This window comes from Trachemys scripta, chromosome 15 (assembly GCF_013100865.1).
Source record: "Trachemys scripta elegans isolate TJP31775 chromosome 15, CAS_Tse_1.0, whole genome shotgun sequence".
In the NCBI taxonomy this organism is placed as follows: Eukaryota; Metazoa; Chordata; order Testudines; family Emydidae; genus Trachemys; species Trachemys scripta.
The window spans coordinates 10,760,161-10,783,899 of NC_048312.1; the positions used below are offsets into that span (position 1 = coordinate 10,760,161).

The window sequence follows — 23,739 nt, forward strand, 5'->3', positions numbered from 1 at the left end:
GCTTACCCTGCCATACAAAGCTGACCCAGGATTTTGTGATGACCAAAGCTGCAGACTACGCATGATTTTAATGGGGCATTTTCAGAGAGCCAGTGTCTTATTCTTATGCATGTGCAGAGACGTGTGCCTTGTGAATTGGGTGCTGAGATACCACCCTCTTCTCCCTTTCATCTGCTCTGAGACACTAGCTCGGGAAACATCACTACCACCCCGTGTTTCCCTGTGTGAAAATGCACTTCAAAAGCAATCCGGGCAGCTCCGAGAAGGATGGCTGCATGAAAGTGAAATAGTCAAAAATATTTTCACTGACAGTTGATAGCTTGGGACTTGCCCCCCCGTCCCATTGCTAGCGCTGTATTGGGAATATAAGAGCCAAAGATGGAGCATGTGTAACTTACACATGCTCCATCTTTGGCTCCTATAGTAAGGGACGGTAAGGACGCTTGGACTTGGTGAAAAGACCTTTTTTTTTTTTTTTCTCAATGCAAGTCAAAAAGGCCTGCCACTCTGGTTGACGCATACCCAGTAATAAATATTAATCTGCATCAATTATTAATAGCAGCTTGGTAGCTACGGTAGGCGCTTCCTTAAAATGCGAGGCTAGATACATTCGTTTAGCCATTTGTTCTACAACAGCATTGCAAGGAAAGCTGGAGGTTGGACATCAGCCCAGAAGCATTTACAAATTGAGGATTTGCTGCTATTGTTGTTGTTTTTCCCTGATAGACACATTTGTTCGGTTCCCGACAGTGTTTGGCTTCTGCGCCTATTAAATCATAGCTGTAGGTCCAGTACACCTGGGTCAGCCTGAAGGTGAACATTTTATCACAAACCTTTGAGCCGCATACAGATGTCCCTCACGGTGAGTATATCACAGAGGATCTACTGTCCCGAAGCAGAATATACCTATGCAAGCCGCCTGCTAGAAAGAGAGAGAGAAGGCGGGGGAGAGAAGGGGGAGGCATCAGATATCACCACCCCCTGCTAGCCCGGAGATATCAGAGTGGGAGTTATTGCGGCACCGAGCTGCCTAAATCCCCTTCAGGTTCCTCGCCGCAGCACGGGGGCCAGTCACTGCTGAAGGCCTCTCGCTCCCTGCAAGGGAATCTTCCATTCCACACTTACACCTTTGACCTCCCCCCTTCTCCCCCCCAATGCCTTGCGATGCTTGCAACCGCGTTAGCAACATACAGTGCTGGTCCGCCTCCCCACGGGAGCCCCTTGGGCCTGTGACAGCGGTGGCAGCAGAACAATGTGTAAAGACAGAGGGGTCATATGCTCTAGGAGGGTGATTTCTAAAGCGCACTAATGAATTGCACATTAATGGGTCCATGTAGACCCTGCTGGTGCACACTTAAGGTCCCCTTGTACGCTTTACTGTAGAACTGCTTCAAACAGCACTAAGTTTAAATGCCCCAGCAGGGTCTACATGGACTAATAAATGCTCAATACATTAGTATTATACTCCTGTAAAGCACATTGCCTCCACACATAGACAAGCCCTGAGGCTCACAGCACCCCAACAAGTGCGTAAATATTGCCATCCCCATTCTGAGGATGGGGGAAACAGAGTTAAAGTGCCTTGCGTAAGACCACACAAGGCATCAGAGATTAGAACCCAGACGAGAGCCATGATTAGAAACAAGGACTTCTTCGCTCCCAGTGTTTTGTTCAGAGCAATAGACCATGTGCAATGATCTTGCAGTATATTATTCAGTAGCTATGTTCTCTGTGTGCTGTATAGAGCTCCAGGCAGAATGGGTGCTGGGCAAACAAAGATGACAAAGCTGGAACTGAAGCTGTGTAGAAGCCTGTCTGTAATTGTTGTTGTTTTCTTTAATAAATCCTCCTTTTTATGGTGGATTGTGATTCCTGATGTCATAACTCTATACAGAGGGGATAAAGTGTCACTGTTAACAGCACCATGAAAATCAAGAGTAACCATCTGGAACAAAGATCTGTATAGCTTACATGTGAATCATATATAAGTAGCACATATGTCATTGCAGCACATGTGAGATATATGAGATAAGATATAGCTCATATACAAACTACTATGAAAATGTAATCCCTTTTGTAAATTACAGGCCACGCTCATATGTAACATATATTAAAACAGGACACACTGTCCATCTATGTGAAAAAAGGAAACATTTCCCACCTTATGTCCGTTAAACATAACTTGGATAACATGAGGAAAAAAGGCTAAACAAACAGATGGGTCCTGTATTGTACTAGATAGTATTGCATCCAGTGAGTAGAACTCACTTACAATCGTTCAAGATGGTTGTGGTGTATCATTTCATTAAACTGTGCTCAGATTATGTTCTCTGAGGTCTTCCCTTGAAATATTTCTCCTGACTACTATACCAGAAAATGAGCAGTGCCTACACTACCAGAGGATACAGATTGGACATGTGCTGTATAACTAGGAACAGTTTAGCATATCTAGCCCTTATGTTTATCCATGGTCATAGAGGGCACCCATCCATTTGATTAGCTTGGGGACTTGAGCTATTCCATGTGATAAGCATCATTTGAATAAAGTGGTATGGGGAAAGACAAAATCAAAGGGAGCAGATGATGGTATAAATAGATGTTCAGGTGGGAGGGCCATTACCGGTGCTAATGACATTCATTACAGAAGATGAAATAGGTTTCTGAAGGGGAGGGAGAAAGCATGTGAATTGAAGATATCTGTTGGGTTTACTTGTAATTTCTGCAGACATGCCAGCTCATTTAGTAATGCAACAGCTCCCATTGCTAGCCACTTAATGTATGATTAATGTGCCGCAAGATTTCCCCAGACGTTTATGACACCTTTAGGAATAGATTTGACAATGACTTTATCACACCGAGCCACTTCATACTATCTGCATCCCTCTTAATGATTTATATATTCTGGAGGGATTCTATTCCATCCCACTAGTACTCAGTAAGGTAATAAATGAGAAAACTCAATGGTCTGTAAATTACAACATTGATTAAAGAAGTGATTACTGATATAACTCTTACATGACTATGCTAATGCTTGCTTATATTTCAGGAAAGTATTTACATGTTAATGATAAATCTACTGCAGTGTTTAGAATTACTTTATGGCTTTAATCAAAATGTAAACATTTATAAACAGATAATGTTTATTGCAGAGGAAATGAATGTGTTGTTGTTTCCATTCTCCGTCTGAAATCCACTCCAGAGCCAGCTTCATCCTCGGACTGATGTGTGACACTAAACGGTGTCACACCAGACTGAAGGTGAAAACTCTGGTCGGGGTAGAGTTTATAATTGCTGTCTGCATCCAACTAGTCCAGTTTGGGGTTGTTAGCTTTCTTTTGGCCATGCGGTGAAGGAGTCTCTCTCATTATAAATTCCATAGAGATGTGATCAGCTAGTGGCTCATTGAATAACAAATAGAAAACCCAGCCAGCGGCTTCAGAAATCGTATCCAGTCTTTAGGCATCTCTAGCATAATTATGCCTCCTGAGCCGGTGGAGAATTTTTGTGTTCAGCTGGTTCCATTGTAAAACGCCATCATTAACATGCGTAAGGAGAAGGGAGCCTTTTTTGTTTGTTTTTGTTTTTCAGACGCCAGGTTTCCACTTTGAGCCTGCTTTGTCGCAGCGATTACCTTCTTTTCTCTCTCTCTCTTTTCCCCCTCTACCTTCCTCTCCTTTAGGTTTCTGACAGATGTGACTATGTGTTTGTCAATGGCAAAGAAATGAAAGGCCAGGTGGATGCGATAGTGAATTTCACATATCAATATCTGAGCGCCCCTCTGCAAATCACAGTCTGGGTTCCACGCCTGCCTCTTCAGATTGATATTTCGGACACGGAGCTAAGCCAAATAAAAGGCTGGAGAGTCCCCATTGTCTCCAATAAGAGGTGGGTTTAGTCACTTAATTTATATCAGGCATTTTCTTGCAATGAATGGAGCTAATTTTAAGCCCAGGAAGAACAGCTCACGGTACAGAGGTTGCATCTGGATCCCAGCTTCCCCCCAGGGTAGTCAGTGGTTTAAATAGGGTATGTGCTCCGAAGTCATTTACTCACCTAGATGGTCCAGTGGCAGAGTTTGGATTTGAATCCAACCCATAGTTCAAGGGAGACTGGAAGTGGGATTTGGTTCTGACCCGTCTCTGCATTCTGGTATTTCAGTGGAGATCTTCAAAGATAAGACACCAATATCATACACCTATCACGATCGCCTGTGTAATGCCAAGAATCAGCAGCGACACTTAAGGGCGTGTACCTGTGTGCTATAGCATGCAATAGTGACTGTCGGGCTCCATATGCACTGATCGAGTCTGTTCAGTTGATCGTTTTTTTGCTCTGAATTGATTTTATTCCAGGAAGTGTTTTCCTTGCTTAGCACTTTGCTCTTAGTTTTTGCTGCAGGGAAAGAGACTATGAAGGAGTTTTGTCCTCAGATCTTTTTTTTTTATGCTTCCTTTTTCTTCTTTTCAAGACCCACGAGGGACAGTGATGATGAGGATGAAGATGAGCGGAAGGGAAGAGGCTGTGCGCTCCAGTACCAGCATGCCATGGTGCGAGTCCTTACTCAGTTTGTCGCGGAGGACTCTAGCCCTTGGAGTCAGCTGAGCTACTTGCTGGGTTCTGACTGGCAGTTTGACATTACAGACCTGGTGATGGATTTTATGAAGTTGGAGGAGCCTCACATTGCCAGGCTACAAGAAGGAAGGATTTTGATTGGACAAGAAGTGGGGATGACAACAATCCAGGTACATACACTGAACTGTTCTGGGTTCTACCATTCCTGCATTAACACCTACGTGATCCTGGAAGAGCCAGCAGTGTTCTGCTAAAACAGCACTGCTTTGGAATGTAATAATCTGTTGTAGCAAGGCTGTGGCCTCCTAGAATTTCACACACATACATTCCATCTCCATTCAGTTCGAACAAATAAAGCAAAAGCCCCCACCATTGTAGTGAGACAGATCAAAACCTGTACTTCAGCCACCCTTACCGGACAGGTCTTGCACCTGTGCAGATCTTAGTAAACATCCTGCCTTTCCCACACAGCATGAGGCTCCCCCTACAGTTCAACTAGCGGAACTGCTGCTTGGAGACAGAAGGCCTGATTTTCAGAGATACCGAGCACCCATAACTCTAATAGGTGTCAACTGGAGTGGAGGGTGTTCAGTGCCTGTGAAAGTTACTCTTAGGGCCAGATTTTTAGCTGGTGTAAACTGAAGACCATAGTGCTATGCCGATTTCCACTGACTGAGGATTTGGCCCTCATTGTCCTGTTTGGAGTCTCAGCAGAGTTTAGTGCACAAACTGCAAATGTAGCCACAGACTGTGGGTGGGAGAGACCGTGTGTGTTTGAGTAGCTTGTAGAACGTTTGGAGGTGGATAGGGAGTAGCCATTTGCATCAAAGGGAACAATTTCCCACTTGAGAATGGGCTGCATGATCCATTAGAAACTTCAGGGACAGAGAAATGGAAATGGAAAAATGAAGGACAAATCCTGGAAGGTGCTGAGAGCACCCTTTGAAGCCATTGAGAGTTGAGGAGGCTTAGCCCCTTGCAGGATCAGGACCAAAATTAGGAGGGAAAGGTTGTATTATTTCCAGGCTTATGCAAAAGTAGTGGAAATAATGGGAGTAAAATAAGATAGCTCCCAAAGAGGTATTTGATACAGTGGCTTTGAGCTGTAATCTCTCCATCGGATGGGTTCTCTTTGCTTCCTGCATGAAACCAGTCTGTCCTCTCCAGGTACTCCTGCACCCAGTTTCTGTGCCCGAAGCAAGGCTTTTGGGGCAGGAGCAAATGAAGTGGTGAGACGGGTCACTGCCGGTGTTTAACCCTTTCCTGACGCTGTTCCCTTTCTGTTTCTCCAAAGGTTTTTTCTCCTCTGTCGGACTCCATTCTGGCAGAGAAGACGGTGACGGTGCTCGATGACAAAGTGACCATAACAGACCTCGGGGTGCAGATGGTGGCTGGGCTGTCGCTCTTCCTTCAGCCAAGCCCGGCAAATAACCGAGCTATTGTGGCTACAACCATTGCTCAGGAGCTACTTCATACCCCTAAACAGGTAGTGTGCACTCCGGTTCTCCTTGCTGCTGGCATGTTGGGATTGGGCCGTGGGTCATCCCTGCAGAGCTCTGATGAAGTTGCCTCCCCCTTAGCAAGTTTTTAGGGGAAAACAGCATAGACTTTAAGTGACGGGTATAACACAGTTTTATAGCCATACCTCTCCAGCAGAGGGCACCCTGACGGTGGCTTCTTTTTTCTCCCCACCTGCAAATTTGGGCTTAGCCCTTTGGAAAAGTTCCAAACCCAAACGTTCCGACTTGCACGTTGTCTGTCTTTTCAAAGGCTCCCGTGAAAAACCGTGACCTTTGCAGCTCTCCTAAGCCTTTCTTATACTTGTTTCACAGGCCATCCATGCTCTCTGTTTGCCAGGAGCAATGCCCTTGATCTCCATGTCAGAGAGCGGGAGAGCCCCATGCTTCAGGGTGATTTAATATTTGGGAGCGCCATAAAACAGCCATGGGAGAAAAACGAGCTTGTTCATTTTCCTGTTGGAGCAACAGCAGGCAGCCTGGCTCCCCTCTCTTCTTTTATTCTTCAGGCTGACTCAAATGGGTTAGTTGTTCAGCTCATTAGGGGACACCAGTGTGTCGATCCTGCTTAATTCAAAGCCGGCACGTTTTCAGACCAGCCGAGGGAAGGGTCTCAAGCGGTGAATTTCAGGTCTCATAATCTGTACGGATACGAGGAGTGTAAAACAGCACCAAATCGAGGCAAATAGTTGCCATAGAATAGATTAAAAACAAGGGAGTCAGCAGCAATGGAAGTGACAAGGGCCTGTTCAATCCTGATTTCACTCAGCGGAGTAGAATACACTTATTCAGAGCTGTATAATGCCATCTGCAGCCACTGCTCTCACAAAACCACTGTTTCGTTCCTCGTAAATAGGGAAGAGCTCGGTTCAGGTTTTATGGCCCATTTTCATGCTGATCACTATATCATTTTCTGGAACGCAAGAATAATGTCGATTGTTTTATAACTCGGTAGTTAGTGGCAGGATGACATCCCAGCTCGAAGAAGGAAGTGCTGCCCATCTGTTTAATTTACTTCATCCTGTAATCATCTGAGTCTTATGTAATTAACCCATTTGTGCCCTTCTTCGGGGCTTCCTTTTGGAAACCGCTCTTCTCGACAGATGCCGAGTCGGAAATTGAAGAAGCCAAAGCTAGAAACAAATCAAACCTAGTTGGAGGGCGTAGGGCAGGGTGGGATTTTTCTCCTGCAGCTTGGCTGGGAGTGTCACATGCCGGCTTGAGAATAAAACAGCCTGTGGGGCAGCAGGGGTTGCATATCTCAATGCAGTGTGCGAAGATATTTTCCAGCGTGAGTTTATGAGCATGGGAAGGCTCTGACCAATGCCTCCTGAATATTGTTCAGCTGAACAGTGTGTTCATGTTGTTGTACCTGCTGTACGCTCCTCCTCTTCCCCGCTCTGCGGTGTAGCCCCACTATATTCTGCTGGGAGTGCACCCATCAAGAAGCAAGAGGCAGCCAAGCACCCTTCCCTTAACGAGGACTGGCTGCTCCACCCCCCATCTCCCACAGTCCCTCACACCTCCCCAGCCTGGAAGCACAGAAGCTGCTAATTCCCTTCCAGCCCTCATTGCTACTAGCAGGAAGGAGCAAGGAAAGAGAGGCCAGAGAGTTCTCAGACCAGGGCCTGGAAAGCCCCAGGTAACCTGGTTGCAAGTAACAACCTGGGTTAGTGGCTGCCTTTCCTATCCCTCCCACTCCCTCCTGTCCTGCTCTCTGGGCTTCCACCTGCTGCTGCTGTAAACCCAGCTGCCTTTTCCATGCAGTTCCCCATCTGCTGCTTCTGTTTTTGTCCTTGCAGCCCCTCCAAGCTGGAGGGCGTGTGCATGCCCCCCACACCCTGCCTCTGCCTTTTCTTCCCGTACCCACCACCACCTCCTGAGCTAAGGGTGAGGAGGCAGAGTGTTTTATATGCTTCCAAGCCGCGTGCCTCCCTCCGTGCTCCCCCGTTGGGCTGATTGCTGCCCTCAACCCGTGTAGTTCATGCACTCGAGTTCTCCGCGGCTGCCTGATCACCAGCAGCTCCTCTGCTGCCCAGCACAGCCTGCCCTTTGCAGCGGCTCTGAGAGCGTTCTGTACCTGCACAGCCATGGGGTGAGGGCAGCCACTGAGTCCTTGCTGCAGAGGGCTGAGCTCATTCCATTGAATTTTCCCCTTGCTCTTAATGAGAATCGCTGAATGGTCCCTCTCTTGCCAGAAGACTGGCCCTAGAGGTACAGGTTTCTGAATTGCTAGCACAGTTGGCCATTATTCCCCTCCCACAATGGAAAGGGTTTGACGGAGGACAGGCCGGAAAACAAGCATTCCGTTGCATGAAAAATTTCAACCTTTTGACATTTGTTTTCGTTCCTCAGCAGGACAAACCTGAGGCCTTTCAAAATGTTTCATGAAAGAACATGACAGACTCCAGAATAACCAAAAGCGCAGTGGTTAGGGTGGTCACCTGGGATGTAGGAGCTCTGGGTTCAGGTCCCTATTCTGCCTGAGTCAGAGCAGGACTAGAACCTGGGTCTCCCATGTGAATGGCTTTAACCCGCTGGCTGTAGAATCAATTTCTCCTGTTGAAGCTGTTCCACTTTTTTTATGAATAATTAAATATTCATTGGATCAGAAGGTGAGACTAACAGGAAAGCCCTCACCTGGGGTGTGGAAGGTCCAGGTCCAGGTCCCTCCTCCAACTCGGGCAGAGTAGGGACTTGAACTAAGGTCTACATCCCAGCTGAGTGCCCTAACCACTGGGCTCTTGCCTGTTCTGGGGGCTCTGGTTCTCTTTCCTTTCGACCTGAAATTCTACCATGGACCAGAGAAATTTTCATCAAAACTCTCACATTTCTGCAAAAGGTTTTAGTTTCAATGAATCGACATTTTCCAACCAAAAAAAGGTTTTAATTGAAAAATTCCCAACTAGCTCTAGTTTGAGGCTTCTAATCCAGCAACTTTCTCCTCCATAAGAATCGAGAGTTTCATCCAGCCTATGGTCAGGGCTGGCACTTCCATTAGGCGACCCTAGGCGGTCACCTAGGGCAGCAGGATTTGGGGGGCGGCATTTTGCTGCCCTCGGCGGAAATTTGGCGGCGGGGGGTCCTTCTGCTCTAGGTCTTCGACGGAAATTAGGTGGCGGGTCCTTCACTCGCCCCGGGACCCGCCGCCGAAGTGCCCCGAAGACGCGGAGTGGAAGGACCCCCGCCGCCGAATGCTCAAAGGAGGAGCGCTGCCGCCTAGGGCGGCAAAAACTCTGGCGCCGCTCCTGCCTATGGTGACTTTATTTAATGGGTCACTGCTGAGGCCGATAAGCCAGACCTTAAATCCCACCTTTATGATCCATTCATCTGTTCTCATTGTCCTGATAAAAACTCCACCTCCAAATCTTTACTCTGTTCTTACTCAGTCCTTGCTTGGAGTAACATTAAGTTTCTATCAGTTTTCTGTGGTGCCTCTTAAGATCTGATCCTGCTCCCACTGAAGACAATGTACAACTCCCACTGATTTCAGTGGGACTAGGATTGGGCATGTCTCCTGTATGAGGTGTCAGACAGGATTTGCTGAATACATTATGATTTTTTTCCTTTTACTTTGTTCGTGGGAGTTCAGCTTCTGGTTCTGTAACACAGTCACCCAGCAGTCCCAGTATTTGCAAATGCGATCGATGTCCTAACACAGCCAAAGAGCAGCACAAGAAACCAGTGGCACTCTGGACATTATTTGCAAAGGATTCATTTCATTTATTTGTCTTTTTTTTTTCTTTTGAGTTAGAACAGTAAAAAGGACCCAGGCACAGGCTTTGAGCCCCCAGCAAACCAAATACTTAGACCAGTCATTCCACCCCTTCTACCAGGCACCAGAATGTCATCAGATACAAACACCCCCTTGCATCAGTCTGTGCCGCCATCCAGCGACTGCTCTTCATAGGCCAGGTGAAACAAATTGACCCTGTAGCATGTCCTGAAAGTCAGCCAATCTGGGCCTTTTCAGACCCGGGACAAAAGGACATTTCCAGAGCTCCATGGCCCTTATGGAGAACTCTGTAGCGTAGTGAGGGGAATCCAGCATCAGCGCCTACAATGCTACAGATGTGTTCAGTGGATGGTCATAGTCCATTTAGGGCTTTATAGGTCAAAACCACCATCATAACATCTGCCTGACAGTTCACAGACAACCAATGTCCCAGAGTGCCGGTGTCGTCATATGCTATACACCTCTACCCCGATATAACGCTGTCCTCGGGAGCCAAAAAAATCTTACCGCGTTATATCAAACTTGCTTTGATCCACCGGAGTGCACAGCCCCCCCCCTCGCCCCCCGAGCGCTGCTTTACCGCGTTATATCCGAATTTGTATTCTATCGGGTCGTGTTCTATCGGGGTAGAGGTGTATGTATATGACATGCCACTCACCAGCCAGCTCTAGCATCTGAATCCAAGTTGCCTTTTGGTGTTTGAACGTTCAGAGCTGGTCAGTTCAGCTGGGTGGGATATACGCACTGAGAACCAAATACCGATATTTGTGATCAGTCTGTGCAGAAGAGTTTTGAAGCTTTGCAAATTTGCAGTTATGAAAGGTCGGAGGTATGGCCAGGGCCGACAAGAGTTGGAGGGGAAGCCGGTATAAATTACTGGGGCCCGGCAGTCTGGAAGGGGACCCGGCTTTCCCCCCCCACTCCCGTCAGCCCTGTTTAGCCGGTCCACCCTTGCTGGGGGACGCCGAAAAAATTTTTCACCGCGGCCTGAACCCGCTCTCGGTGGCCCTGGGTATGGCTGAATGGAATCAAGGCCTTAGGCTCCATGACAGATTTGTGAACTGTAAGGGACAGATTTTCCCCCTACTGTTCCACCGGCTCTAACTATAACATGAAGAAAACAGGGGAGATAGTCATTTACAAAAGGGAAAATACTGGTTGGCTTTATAATTCAGGCAAATTTATCAGATGGCATCTCCAGACTGATCAGCAGCTGCGAGGAAGCAGAGGTGTGATTGCACACTGAGATAGGGGGTGGTGCTGAAGAGGTCAAACTAACATAAATAGGCAAAGCATGCTAGTCTGGCTAGGGTGGAAGAGGAGATTAGAGAAGCATGAAGAAAAACATGACCAAAAAGTGTCTTGGTGAATGTGGCGGTGCTTCACATACACAGGGAACCAGCATGTCATTTGGAAATCAGCTGCTGTGGGAAGCAAATTCTTCATCGCTTCTGAATCGGGTTCGAAGTGATCTGATGTATGGTATCTGACTCACCTCCAATCTCTCTAGTTACCGTATAAATAATCCCATCTTCTGAGGGATGTTGACAATAACGGGAATTTGTAGTTTGTTTGTTCATAAAGAGCACAACTGAAAGAAAGGGGGATGAAAACTGGTAACCCCACAAGCTATTTGTTTATGCTTATTAATTAATGAACACAGGGATTTGTCACCTTCGGCATCCGACAGGGCAGCAGCTTTGCTGATAATAAGGTTTCAATCCATCTTCATCTGTTGATAGTAATTGGAGGCCCTTGTCAGAGATTTGGAAGGGATTTATTGATGCGGTACATAGGATTTGCAGAAACAGCTCTTTGAAGGACATGGTACTAAATCATTTCTATTTTTTTAAGCCTTTCAGAATTTCTGATCATTTGGGAAATTTGCTTCCTTCCCTTGCATTCAGCTTGCCTTTAAGTGAAAGAGTCAAGAAGAGGATTTTGTGCCAAATTGCTTATTTGAGCAGATGAAATGTATTTTGGCAGGATTGGGGGAATTCTCTTTTTTTTCCCCTTATAATTCAGATTCTCCGCTGGCCACGTGTGACAGTTTTCTATGTAATTGGCTCTTTATAGAGAGGATCCCTTAAAATTTAAAAATTCGGTGCAGATTGAAAAGAATAGCAGGGAGTCTTGGTTAATTGGAGTAAATCATATTTGTGGCCTTAAACCTCAAATGGCTGCCCGTGTACTCTTCTTCCCAAACACCAGGCTTGTGCTTTTGTGGGGACAGAGAAAGCCAGTAGCTCCTACCACGACGCTTCCCACTTGTTGTCAGTGGCTTACAACTTTACCAAACTTTAACAGCTTGAGCTGAAGTTTCCCATGCTGGGTGCCTGCCCCAGGCTGATTTTTTTTATATATACAGCCAAAACAGCTCAGCCATTTCTGAGAAAGAGGCTAGCGAAATCCACATTGTTTTGCTCATCCTAAAAACTTCTGGTGACCTTTTCTTTAAAACGCTCTGCCATCCCACGCTTTGGAGCAGGGACTTTCCGTAAGAAGGGTGGCCTTTGTGTCAGAAGTCTGTTGCCTCCCACATGAAAATCTGTCCCAGTCTGGCCAAGTTTTAAGATCACAGTTCACACATGCTCAGTGAAGACTTTGTAGATTTTAGCAGCCAACTTCCCTGAAGCTTCCATCCAGGCTGGGTATGCTGCAGGGCCGGGCGGAGCAGGGTGTTCTCTGCAATTGCAGCTGAGGGCGCTGCTCTGGGTTGTGCTGGGTCCAGGCCCCTGAACTGAGAGCGGGGAGCCTATCGCTCCTGTGCTCTCAGTGCCACCTCCCCCCCCCCCACTCCCGGGCTCAGGCAACGTTGAGGAAGAAGCTGCCTGATTTGAATGCAGAGGGGCAAAAGCCAGGGTGCTGAGGAGAGAAGTAGGTTGGGACCAGGAAATAGGGGGGCTGCGACTAGACCCGGGGAGAGGGAGAGGAAAACTGGGACTGTCCAGGCAAGGGAACTGGAAGCTAGAGAGAGAGGGGTCAGGGATGGGACTCTGACTTGTAAGTGGTGGGGAAACTGATATAGGATGAGAAGTGAGGTGAAGACTGGGACTGGCTGGCCAAGGAGAGTGGGGTGGCGGGCAGGAGGTGAGGGAGAAAAGAGACGGTTCTGACCAGGAGCCAGGTGTGGAGGGAGTACTGGTACTGGCTGGGTAAAGAAATTGGGAAAAGGAGCTGGTGGGAGGATTGGCCCAGGGAGGAAAATGGGGATGGGGAATGTGGAGGGGACCAGAGCTAGAGTCGGGGAGAGAGACAGATCAAGTGAGGAGCTGGGAAAGGGGGGAACAGAGAATGGCTGGGCAAGGAGCCTGGAACTGGTGAAGTGAAGGAGACTGTCTGTAGTACCCCTGCCTCACCTGGTGCAGAAGTTGGAAGGTGTGTAGCGAATGGGGCAGGAGATTGCAGGATGAGAAAGGATGGTCTCATGATCAAGGCAGTTGAATGCTGCCCGGCAGAACTGGATTTTATCCCAGCCTCCGCTACAGAGGGCCAGATTTTTAAAGGTGTTTAGGCACCTAACTCCCGCTGATTCCCATTGACGAAGTTCAGAGCCAAATCCAGCTCTCCTGAGTCCCGGTCTAATGTCTTAACCACAAAACACCCCTCCCACTTTTTTGTCATTCTCTACTGTCTCTACTGCCCTCTCTGGTTCCAAAAAAGGAGCCATTGAGAGATGATCTCAGTGCCATTTGGGTTCCCGCTGCAGTTTTCACTAGTACGTTTCTCACTAAAGATGGTCATTTTACCTTTCACATGACTCAATGCAAAAAAAGCAGGGAAAAAACCACTCATTGTTCCAGATGTAATGGAGAAGGAAAATATCAAGTGTGCCAGATCACCCAAAGACGAATGGAGATGGGTTCCCCCCCACACACACACGATTCCATGGGAAGAATGTTCTTTCTCTCCCAGAGCTGGGTTTGCTACTGCTAGAACTTTCCAAAAAGTTAAACTTCCCCACAATGACAAAAGCCTACAGTGACCATGCTGCAGATGGGGGTTTGATTACAGCACATATTGACCTACCAAAGCTAGCCTTGATCTAGTTAGCGCGAGTACCAATAGCAGTGAAGCCGTGACAGCACGGGCTAGCCACCCAAGTATGTACCCAGGGTCCCAGGCAGGCTGGAACAGCCCATGCTGAAGTCTGTGGTGCTGCAGACTCGCTGCTATTGTTACTCGTGGCTACATTAAAATTAGCCTGGGTATGTCTACAGATGCTGCAATCCCTCTCCCCACCCCCCAGTGGCAGTGCAGATGTACCTAAAAGTGATTCTCTGCAGTTTTGCACTAATTTATTCAACCATCTCAGGTTTGTTTCATAAAAGATCCGTTGTTTTAATGTCCCTTCCGCCCTCGCACTTTTCAGCATTGCTACAGCTTCAGAGTTACCCTGGCTCTATTTCATCACTGTGTGCAAAGCATGTCTGAATCACCAAGTACTTTGCCCTCTTTCCTGTTGTGCCACAATATATTTTTCCCTTGTTTGGTCCCCAAAGAGCTTTCTGATAGCACTTGGAAAATTAAATATTCAGTGCATTCCAACCTTCTGCACAGCTAAATGCCCCTTGCTGTTTTCATTGAAAAGCTTTAAATTTAAGTAGAAGGGTAGCAATTCCCTTTGTTTATAACCATAGTGTAACAAATTGTAACCAATTGAAAACAATATTGGGTTGTAAATTTGTATTATGATTGGACATTAAAAGGGTGGCGATGCTTTTCCCCATGGTGATTTTCAGCCCAATTGTTTTGATGTACCTGCGTGTAAAGTTATTAAGGACATTTGCAGTGTAAGTCTTGGGAAGAATAGAATTTCACTTTCATGTGTAGCTGCATTTCAGCAATCTGCCTGCACGTATGCTAACTAAACAAACTAGACATAGAGCAAATGAAAAAATAAAGAAATCTCCTGCAAAGAAAGCTACTGAGACGTGGAGAAGTAAATATCTATATCATCTGGATGAGACTCAAATAGAAAACAAGTTCGCCTCTTGACCTCTAGCATTCTGTTTGCTTCTAATGGTGACTTCTAATGGTACTACCTGCAGGGAGCAAACACAGTCCAATTAAATCCAAACCATTTGTATATCGTTATCATGGAGATCACAGCAGAACCCCCACATCCTGCCTTGGCTGACATGGAAATGTAATGGGGTTTACAATTATTTTCAAGGGTAAAGTGTGTTTAGCTAAAAACAAACAGTTCTCATGCAAAGTAACAACTGTTTTGCAAGTCTTTTGTTTCCTTTCAGGTGACCCATTTTCAAGACATTGTGGCATCTCTCCTCTTCCCTGCCGCAATATTTATGCCCTGTTTAATTTGACTGCTCCGTGTGACATATTTGCATGGGGAACAACAGGAAAATAAGTGTTCTGTCAAGTGCTTCCAGTACTTTTTCTGTTTTGTCTCTTCCAGTTTTCATGCGACAGGAATGGGTGTTTTTTTTTAAATGGGTGTGTTGTTATTACGATCTCCCCATATCAATTATTTCACATTTCCATTTGCAAAACCTTTCCATGAAAGACACCGCTGGGATCTTTAATGAAAAATGTGACCAATTTTCTGCCCCATCCGTCAAGACTCAGCTTGTTTTCAGTGTAGTACGGAGCCAGTGCCTCCTGCTTTGTTCAGCTGCATTTCAGAGCTGGGAAGATTGATGAGTTGCAATCAGCTGAGCTGTTTTATTTAAGGCCCTGTCTTTAACCATTTCCCTCTTCTTTTAGGAAGCCATAGTAAGCATCTGGATCCAGTTCAGTGACAACTCAGTTACTCCGTTAGACATTTATGACCCCAAGGACTTCTCCCTTTCTGCCATGTCGCTGGACAAATCTGTTGTCTCAACCCATCAGAGCACTGCCTGGAAATGGCCGGTCGTGGCAGCAGAAGGTGAAGGGCAGGGCACATTGATCAAAGTAGACATGATGATCTCTGAAGCCTGCCAGAAGTCCAAGAGGAAAAGCATCTTGGCCACAGGCAACAGCAACATCAAAGTGAAGTTCGGCCAAAATGATGCCAACTCCAACACCGGCGGAGATTATGATGCCGATGAGATTGAAAACCATGCGAGCGACCGGCGGCAAAAGGTGTCAGATCAAGAGCGGTACGGGCAAGATGGGCGATACTATGGGAGCTCTTCGGCAGAGCGAGAGGAAAGTACCGTCAGAAAAGTCAGTACCACTGCAAAGTCAATGCTCAAAAACAAAGTCTTGAAAAACAATAGGCTGGATGGAAGCAAACTCTCGGATGATGGCCAGCTGCAGAACATTCCCATAGATTTCACCAACTTCCCTGCTCAAGTAGACCTCCCGAAAAGCAATGGGGGCATGGAGGAGAATGACCTAGTGCAGACGCCCAGAGGCCTTAGTGATTTGGAAATTGGGATGTACGCTCTGCTGGGGGTCTTCTGCCTGGCAATTCTTGTCTTCCTAATAAACTGTGCAACGTTTGCATTGAAATACCGGCACAAGCAGGTTCCAGTGGAAGGGCAAGCCACCATGACCCACTCCCACGACTGGGTCTGGCTCGGAAATGAGGCGGAGCTGCTGGAGAATACAGCCGACGTGTCACCTCAGCAGGACGAGCACACCACTATTATAGACCGAGGGATGGGCCATGAGGAAAGCAACCACCTCCTCAATGGTGGCACTCAAAAGAACATTCAGAGCCAGATCCATAGGTCTGCTGACTCAGGGGGGAAGCCAGGGAAAGAGCAGAAAACGGAACCTTTGCATTCCCCCACATCCAAACGAAAGCGGGTAAAATTCACAACCTTCACCACCATCCCACCCGATGATGGTTGTCCCACCGTCAACTCTATCCTAAGTAGCAATGATGACGATATTAAATGGGTGTGCCAGGATATGGACCTCGGGGACTCCAAAGAGATAAAAAACTACATGGAGAAGTTCAAAGACAAAGTGTAGCTCCTGTCTGGTTTTCTGGGTTTAACCACACCTTGATGCCTTCAGTTCTACAGTATATATTGGGAGGCACTGAAAAGAGGAGAAGGAGGGGATCAGTAGGGGGAAAAAATCGACAACAAGAAGAAGGCAGTTTCTGTAATCAGGGAAAGAAATTTGTCAAACTGTCCATGGCTTTGGGTTTGTTCGTTTGTTTGTTTCTCTCCAACAGCTGCTCGTTGATTTGGGCAGTCAATGGAATGCAAATCGCAAAAGGGAGTAAGGAAACAGATTAACCAATACGATGAACTGGGCACGGTGAGGTTGTGAAATTTATCTGATGGGTCAAAATAATAACAACAATATTACAGACAAGGTACCAAAAAAATTTGTTTAAAAAAAAAAAGTGAGAGAAAGTTAGTTAATAGAAAAGACAGAGAAACAGTCACTTTTTAATGCTTGTAATATGAAAGTATGACCCAGGAAGAGACAGTTTAGAGTGTTACCCAAGCAGTTGCTTTCTGTTCCCTCATCTGAAGGGAAAACATGTCCCTGGCATTAAATATGGAGCAGAAAGAGATTATCTGATATATTTTTATTTTTCCATCTATTTTCCACCCCTTGTCGCTTTCTTTAAAATGAGTCTAAAAAAAAAAAAATCAGTAGGTTCTTTATGGACCAGGAAATAATAGTTTTTTCTTAATTAGCTAATAATAATCTTCCTTGTCATTTGAAGAACTCAGAGGACGAGCAAAAACTAATAATTCCAACATGGCGTCTCTTCTGAAACCATGAGTCTCGGCTGTTTTGTGCTAGCTAGAAACTTGTTCTGTTTGGAGGAAGATTTAATTTTGCTTTTGGGTGTCGGTTGGTTGGTTAAGTTTCCACAACCAAAGTTCCCATGTTTCACCAAGGGAAGAAGGTGCTGTTCTATGTTTGCATTTAAAAATAATAAACAATAGGAATGACCAGATGGTGCATACATACCGAATATAAGACCAAGACCATCAAAGCCCACATATGTGCACAGCCTAATTATTATTTTTTTTGCCAAGTCAGTGAATTCATAATTTGTCCTGTATTTTGCTCTGTTCATCTTTTCAATGCCACCAGTTCTCATGGGGGATTGGGAGGGGAGGTGGGGAGTGGTACTCACAAATAGAGAAGCAGGTTGTCCCAAGCCCATTTTATTTCCTCAAATTAGGGGAGCGGAGTTTTTGAATGGATAACATTAGTTTGGAGAAAGAGAAATTCAAATGACCAAGGATCAAGAGATATCTGGGTCTACTTTATTTTCATTTGTTTCCGTTGGACCAGCACAAACTGGAAAATCTGTTACATTGAAAATCAGCTGTTTTTAATCACAAAATATGAATTCGGCAATGCATCAGGAACAAATAGGAGATAAAGGCACAGATAAATGGGTGCTGTTCCACTGACTTTAATGTCAATTTATACGAAATGAGGATATGGCTCAGAATCTAAATGATGGGGTAAAACCACACTCAGAAAACCTATTCATAATTCAAAAGAAGTCCTCATGTCAAATCTTTTTTGGAAAGCAGTGTTACGGCTTGACTGCTAGCAGGGAGCACTTGCATTGTTTGTCAGCCCTGTCTTTAACCGTTGATTCCACTACATCTTTTTTTTTTTTTTTTTTTTAATTACTAAACTCAGTAGGTTTCTCTTTTATTTTTTTCTTTACTTGGACGACATGGACCCTGCCACTTGATAACATAGAAGGAAGTTTTAACAAGATATGCCTAGTATGCATTGTAGACTGAAAGAATGTAATATTTATTTATACATGATATATAAATTGTAATTAAAATGCTTTACATGGCTTGACAAGTTAATCTCTTTTGGGGGGGGCTGTTTCTGTCTTTCTTTTTTTTTTTAAATAAAAAAAAACAAAAAAATAACAAAAAAAGCAAACAAAAAAAAAACCCACTCCACCCTCCCCTGGCCTAATTGCTGAGAAAATGTATAAACTTCTTTTTGAAGAGATTATAGAAGAATGTAGAAGTTTTACTTCTGCTTCTGATCTATTTGTTGTAACCCATTCCCCTCACCCCACCCACTCTATGGTGATGATGATGGATGGCAGGAGAGGACAGCAGGCCGACAGATTTTGAGGCAGTGTCATTATTAATCATGCTCATCTTCATCATCAGCATGACCAGCTCCAGAAAATTTGCTTCTGACGTGTGCAACTTTTTTGCAGCCAGTCATAAGTAATTGTGCTGCTTCTGGGGTTGATACGCGAGCTTGGATGTAGGGATGTTGCATTGATGAATAACTGACATTTACAAAGTGCGTTTTATCCCAAAGGAACCCAAAGCATGTTACAAGCTAAGCAAAGTGATACATCAACCCTACATGGGCACTCACTGCATCCTACCCACAAAATGCAGCCACCTCTGGGATGAAACACCACAGAACCATACAGCACCACAGGTAAAGACAGGAAGAACAATACCCAATTGGAAATCCTGGCAGAATGTACATAGGCAGAATGTTATTACCAAAAATAAATTTGGCCTTGGACATTTGTAAAAAGTGCTAAAGGATTGTTAATGATCTGAACTAGGCAGGAACACTGATTTACATCTCATATGAAAGATGGCACCTCCAGCAACACAATGCACCCTGTTATCTCCTAGGGAATTGGGTCAGTACTGGCTTGAGAAAAGAGGGCCACCTACTCAGTCACTGGCACCACTCCCTGCAGCACTTAGTTGCTTCTGAGTCAGTCTGATGCAGTTTGACATCTAAGATTTGACAGGAGCCGAGCAGGAGGTGGTATCTGCATATAATAAAGATAACGCCGAGTTCTTCTATAGCACTTCTCATCAGTTGATAATCACATACGAAACTTTTGGCTACCAAGAGCAAGCAGCTGGAGGAAATACAGCTTAGAGTATATGCTCACAATGGCAGGGACAGAATTTATTTTAGGGCCAAATCCAGCCATTTGTAGCAGGTAACAGCTTGGCTTAACAAAATGATTCCAGTCAGAGTAAAGAAATTTATTCCAATTCCTCAAAATGTTCAAGTTTTCATCAAAAAACCGAAACATTTTTCAAGGGAAATTTTAAAAAAAGAAATTCACGAAAAACAATATTTCTGAACCAGATCTAACACATACACTGTAGATTTGTATTGAGATATGTGTTCATGCACTGCTGTGCATCTCAAGTTAGCTTTCACTTCAGAGACACTTTTTTTTTTTTTATTCCTAAGAAACACGTGGATCTTTTATAAGCAATAGGAATCTCACAGTTTGTTTTGTGTAATGGATTGACCTAATAAGGATATGCATATTTCTCTGTGTGCCACAGATTTGGAATTTGGCTGGTTGGTTTGAACTAACAACTGTCTGGGAAGATTTACTTTTCCTTAGTAATGACAATATTTCTGGCATTTACCAGACTAGTATGCAAGTTACTGCCCGCTTGGAAAGCGGCTTTCGGTGATGGTGAGCTATGTGTGTACCACGCTTTCCTTTATCGGTCTTTGATTCACCAGGATACCTGAATCAAAACTGTGTCTCTTTACAGCACCTCTAAGGGTCTGTCTGCAGTGCAGTTGGCGGTGTGATTGAAGTGCCCATAGAAATATCCAAGCTAAGCTTTAATGTAGCTAGATTGCAGCAGTTCTCAGTGGGTTGTGACCCCTTTTTAATGGGGTCACCAGGGCCGGCATTAAACTTGCTGGGGCCTGGGAATGAAGTCAAAACCTGAGCCCCAACGTCCGGGGCTGAAGCCAAAGCCCGCGTGGGGCCGTGTAGTAATTTTTGTTGGACTTCAGCATGAGCGAGGCACCTGAGTAAGTACCCAGGGTCCCAAGTGGGCTTGTAGAGACGTTACTGACGACTGTGATGCTGTGTCTTCACTACTATTGGTACCCACAACAATTTAGATCAAAGCTAGCTTGGGTATGTCTACACGGGCTGCAGTCACCTCTCTGATTGCAGCGTAGACAGGCGGATAGGCTGAGCATTCCAAAGGGAGTTAGACTCCCCAATTCCATTGACAGTCAATGAGAATTAGACACCTGACTCCAAACAGCCCCTTTGAAAACCCCAGTGTGTTGCACTAACGTATACCTTTGCCATTCAGAGGGAAGTGGCACGTTACAAGGCAGATCACAACGGACACTGGCTGCACAACTCATCACGCGGCCAGTTTACCCCTCACTAGCTTTTCAAGGCCATAATGATCTCCCCGCTGTTCCCACACAGGACTGAACAAGCAGCACTCCCTGAGCACGACATCACACAACGACAAGAAGCACCGGGACAAGGCAATTGCGGGAATGACACGTGTGCTTTAAATTAAAGCTTGGAGTTTTGCAATGAAAGGTCATTGGGTCCCACTAATCCGGCTGCGGCAGAGGCTCTGCTGAGGGGAGCTGAAATAAACAACATGTTTCCAGCTTTTATTTTTTTCCATCTTCATAATCCTCCTCTTTATTTACCGTTTGACTGAGTGACAAAGTAGCAACACGGGGAAGAGATGCAACACTACCTCACCCCTGAAGCAAACGGGGGTGGGAAAATAGTATCCTAACAGCAGCAGAATGTTTTATGACAACCACGTGCAGTTGTCTTAGCTGCTCTTAGCTCATGGGCTCTCAACCCGAGGGTCACGGCCTTTCCTCAGATTAGCTGTGCAGGGCTCTTAAAACCATAGGAGGAAGGGGCCTGAAAGCACCTCTGTTTTAATAGGGAGTCACGGCATGGAAACGGTTAAGAACCATTGTTTTAGCTTCCGGAGCATAATGGGGGCCAGTAAACGAAATGCATAAAATTCACTTCACCCGTTTGTTTAGTGTCACCAATAGCGCATTTGGGGGCCTGATCCTCAATTGGCGTCAGTCAGTGTAGCTCCCTTGAAATTACTCAACGGCGTCAGGTTGATGGACACCAGCTGAGGAGCTGGACCTTGGTTGATAAATCTATATGGAGTCATGTAAGTAAAAGGCAGGCAGCCCCTATGAATGCTGGGAGCTGCCACCATCGACCCAGGCCTGAGGTTTATCAGCACAGTGTCCCTGCCCAGTTCTGCTGTCACGAAGGCTCCCGGGAAGAAGCACCTCAGCGCCTGAGTCCTGGTAACGTAAGAGTTAAAATGTGAGGCAAGTGTGAGTCAAATTCATGCGACTGGTGTAATGCAGGCAAGGGGCAAGCCCCTGTCCTGCTGCTGTTGGAAACAGTCACAATAGGGCTGCCCCTTTCCGAATCCCCCAGCCAGTAGAGACACTGCCCAGAATGCTACTAACAATCAGGGAACCCTGGGCCACATTCCTGTCTTGCTGTGACCTTCTCGCTCCTGTGTGGAGCCTGAGTCAACCCCTGGGGATGAGGCTTCACCCCCAGAGCCAGACACTGCACTTCGCAGCAGCCGTCACCAGTTTAGCACTCGACTTCAAGTCCAGATAGCAGTGTGAATGCATGTGATTCAGGGGCCCAATCCTGTTCCCACTCTACTCAGTGGGAGCTTTGCCATGAACTTCAGTGGGGAGGGGAGACTCAACAAGGACCCCATCCAAAGCTCAGTGAAGTCCATCCATTGACTTCAATTGGCTTTGGATTAGGCCATACGCTTTCAAGCTTATTAGCCAACCCTGCAAACCCCTTTCTCACAGAGGAGCCTGAAGGGAGCTGCTGAGTGCCCTGAGCTCCCATTAAAGTCACTGATAGTTAAGGATACCCAGCCCTTTGCAGGATTAGACTTCTGAGTAGTCCTCACTCACCCGTACGGTCCCATTAAATTCGAGGGGCTGTTCACATGAGTAGGGGGCGTAGGACATGACCATTAGCGTATCCCAGAATAAAGAGGCTGTGATGTCTCTGGGGAGCTTTGTTCCTTTCCTAAGGGACCCAGCGCTTTGCCAGTCAAAGCTGCCCGTAGATTTTTAAGACCAGATGGGACTACTAGTCTGATGAGCTAGTCTGACCTCCTGCATCACAGAATTCGACCCGGCGCTTCCTGCATTGTGCCCTGTAACTTGTGGCTGAATCAGAGAGTCTCTGTGGTATCTGTCATGAGGAGAAGCTTTATTTAAAGATCAGGGGCGGGAATAAAACCACGAAAGAGCCGCCCTGCCATCACAGCCCGTTTTTTCTCTCACTGTGGAACATCAGGCTTTAGAGACAGATGCAGATGCTGAAATTTTTCAATTTATCTTCCGCTGACCAGAAACTCCATGAAAAGCCATTTCTGTCAGAGCAGCGTAAATGCTCATCTCGGCAGGTAGGAAACTGCCAGGCTGTGAAATATCATTTATCTGAGAAATTCACATTGGGTCAAATGTCCCGATTTACATTTCTGAAGCTTTGCCACTCTGCCGTTCCGAAGGTGCTTGGATTGGGCGGGGACTGCTGCTCCGAATGCTACTCTTGGCACCGCGCCTGGCTCACCAGCCAAGGAACTCTATAAGTACAAGGGGCGTATGGCTGCAAAGATAGCATATGCTGTGAGTTACGTTTTCTTTCAGGGAGCCGGGATGGGAATTCATTAATAATCATTTGCACTTACAGGAAAGAGCCTTTCATCGGAGGAGTTCAGTGATTTACAAGCATGGCTCTTTCAGTGGGGCTGGCGACATAGAATCACTGAACTGTAGGAAGGGACCTCGAGAGGTTGTCTAATCCAGTCCCTGCACTCATGGCAGGACTAAGTATTATCTACACTGGGGTCGGCAACCTTTGGCACACGGCCCGTCAGGGTAATCTGCTGGCGGGCTGCGAGACATTTTGTTTATGTTGACCGACCGCAGGCACAGCCGCCCGCGGCTCCCAGTGGGCGCGGTTCACCGTTCCTGGCCAATGGGAGCTGCGGGAAGCAACAGCCAGCAAGTCCCTGCAGCCTGCCACGTCCTGCAGCTCCCAGTGGCCGGGAACAGCAAACTGCAGCCACTGGGAGCTGCGGGGGACCGTGCCTGTGGACAGTCAACGTAAACAAAATGTCTCGCAGCCTGCCAGCGCATTACCCTGACAGGCTGCGT

General features: G+C 46.2%; 1 protein-coding gene across 1 annotated transcript in view; it reads left to right on the forward strand.

Moving 5' to 3' along the window:
- Positions 1-17,134, forward strand: part of TMEM132C (transmembrane protein 132C) — a 293,156-nt gene extending 276,022 nt beyond the window's left edge. Inside the window, exons 6-9 of the mRNA XM_034791295.1 lie at positions 3,680-3,885; positions 4,469-4,742; positions 5,867-6,058; positions 15,553-17,134. Of these exons, the coding sequence (XP_034647186.1) occupies positions 3,680-3,885; positions 4,469-4,742; positions 5,867-6,058; positions 15,553-16,752 (1,872 nt within the window). The 3' untranslated portion in view covers positions 16,753-17,134. The remainder of the gene's footprint in view (positions 1-3,679; positions 3,886-4,468; positions 4,743-5,866; positions 6,059-15,552) is intronic.
- Positions 17,135-23,739: the final 6,605 nt, after the last annotated feature.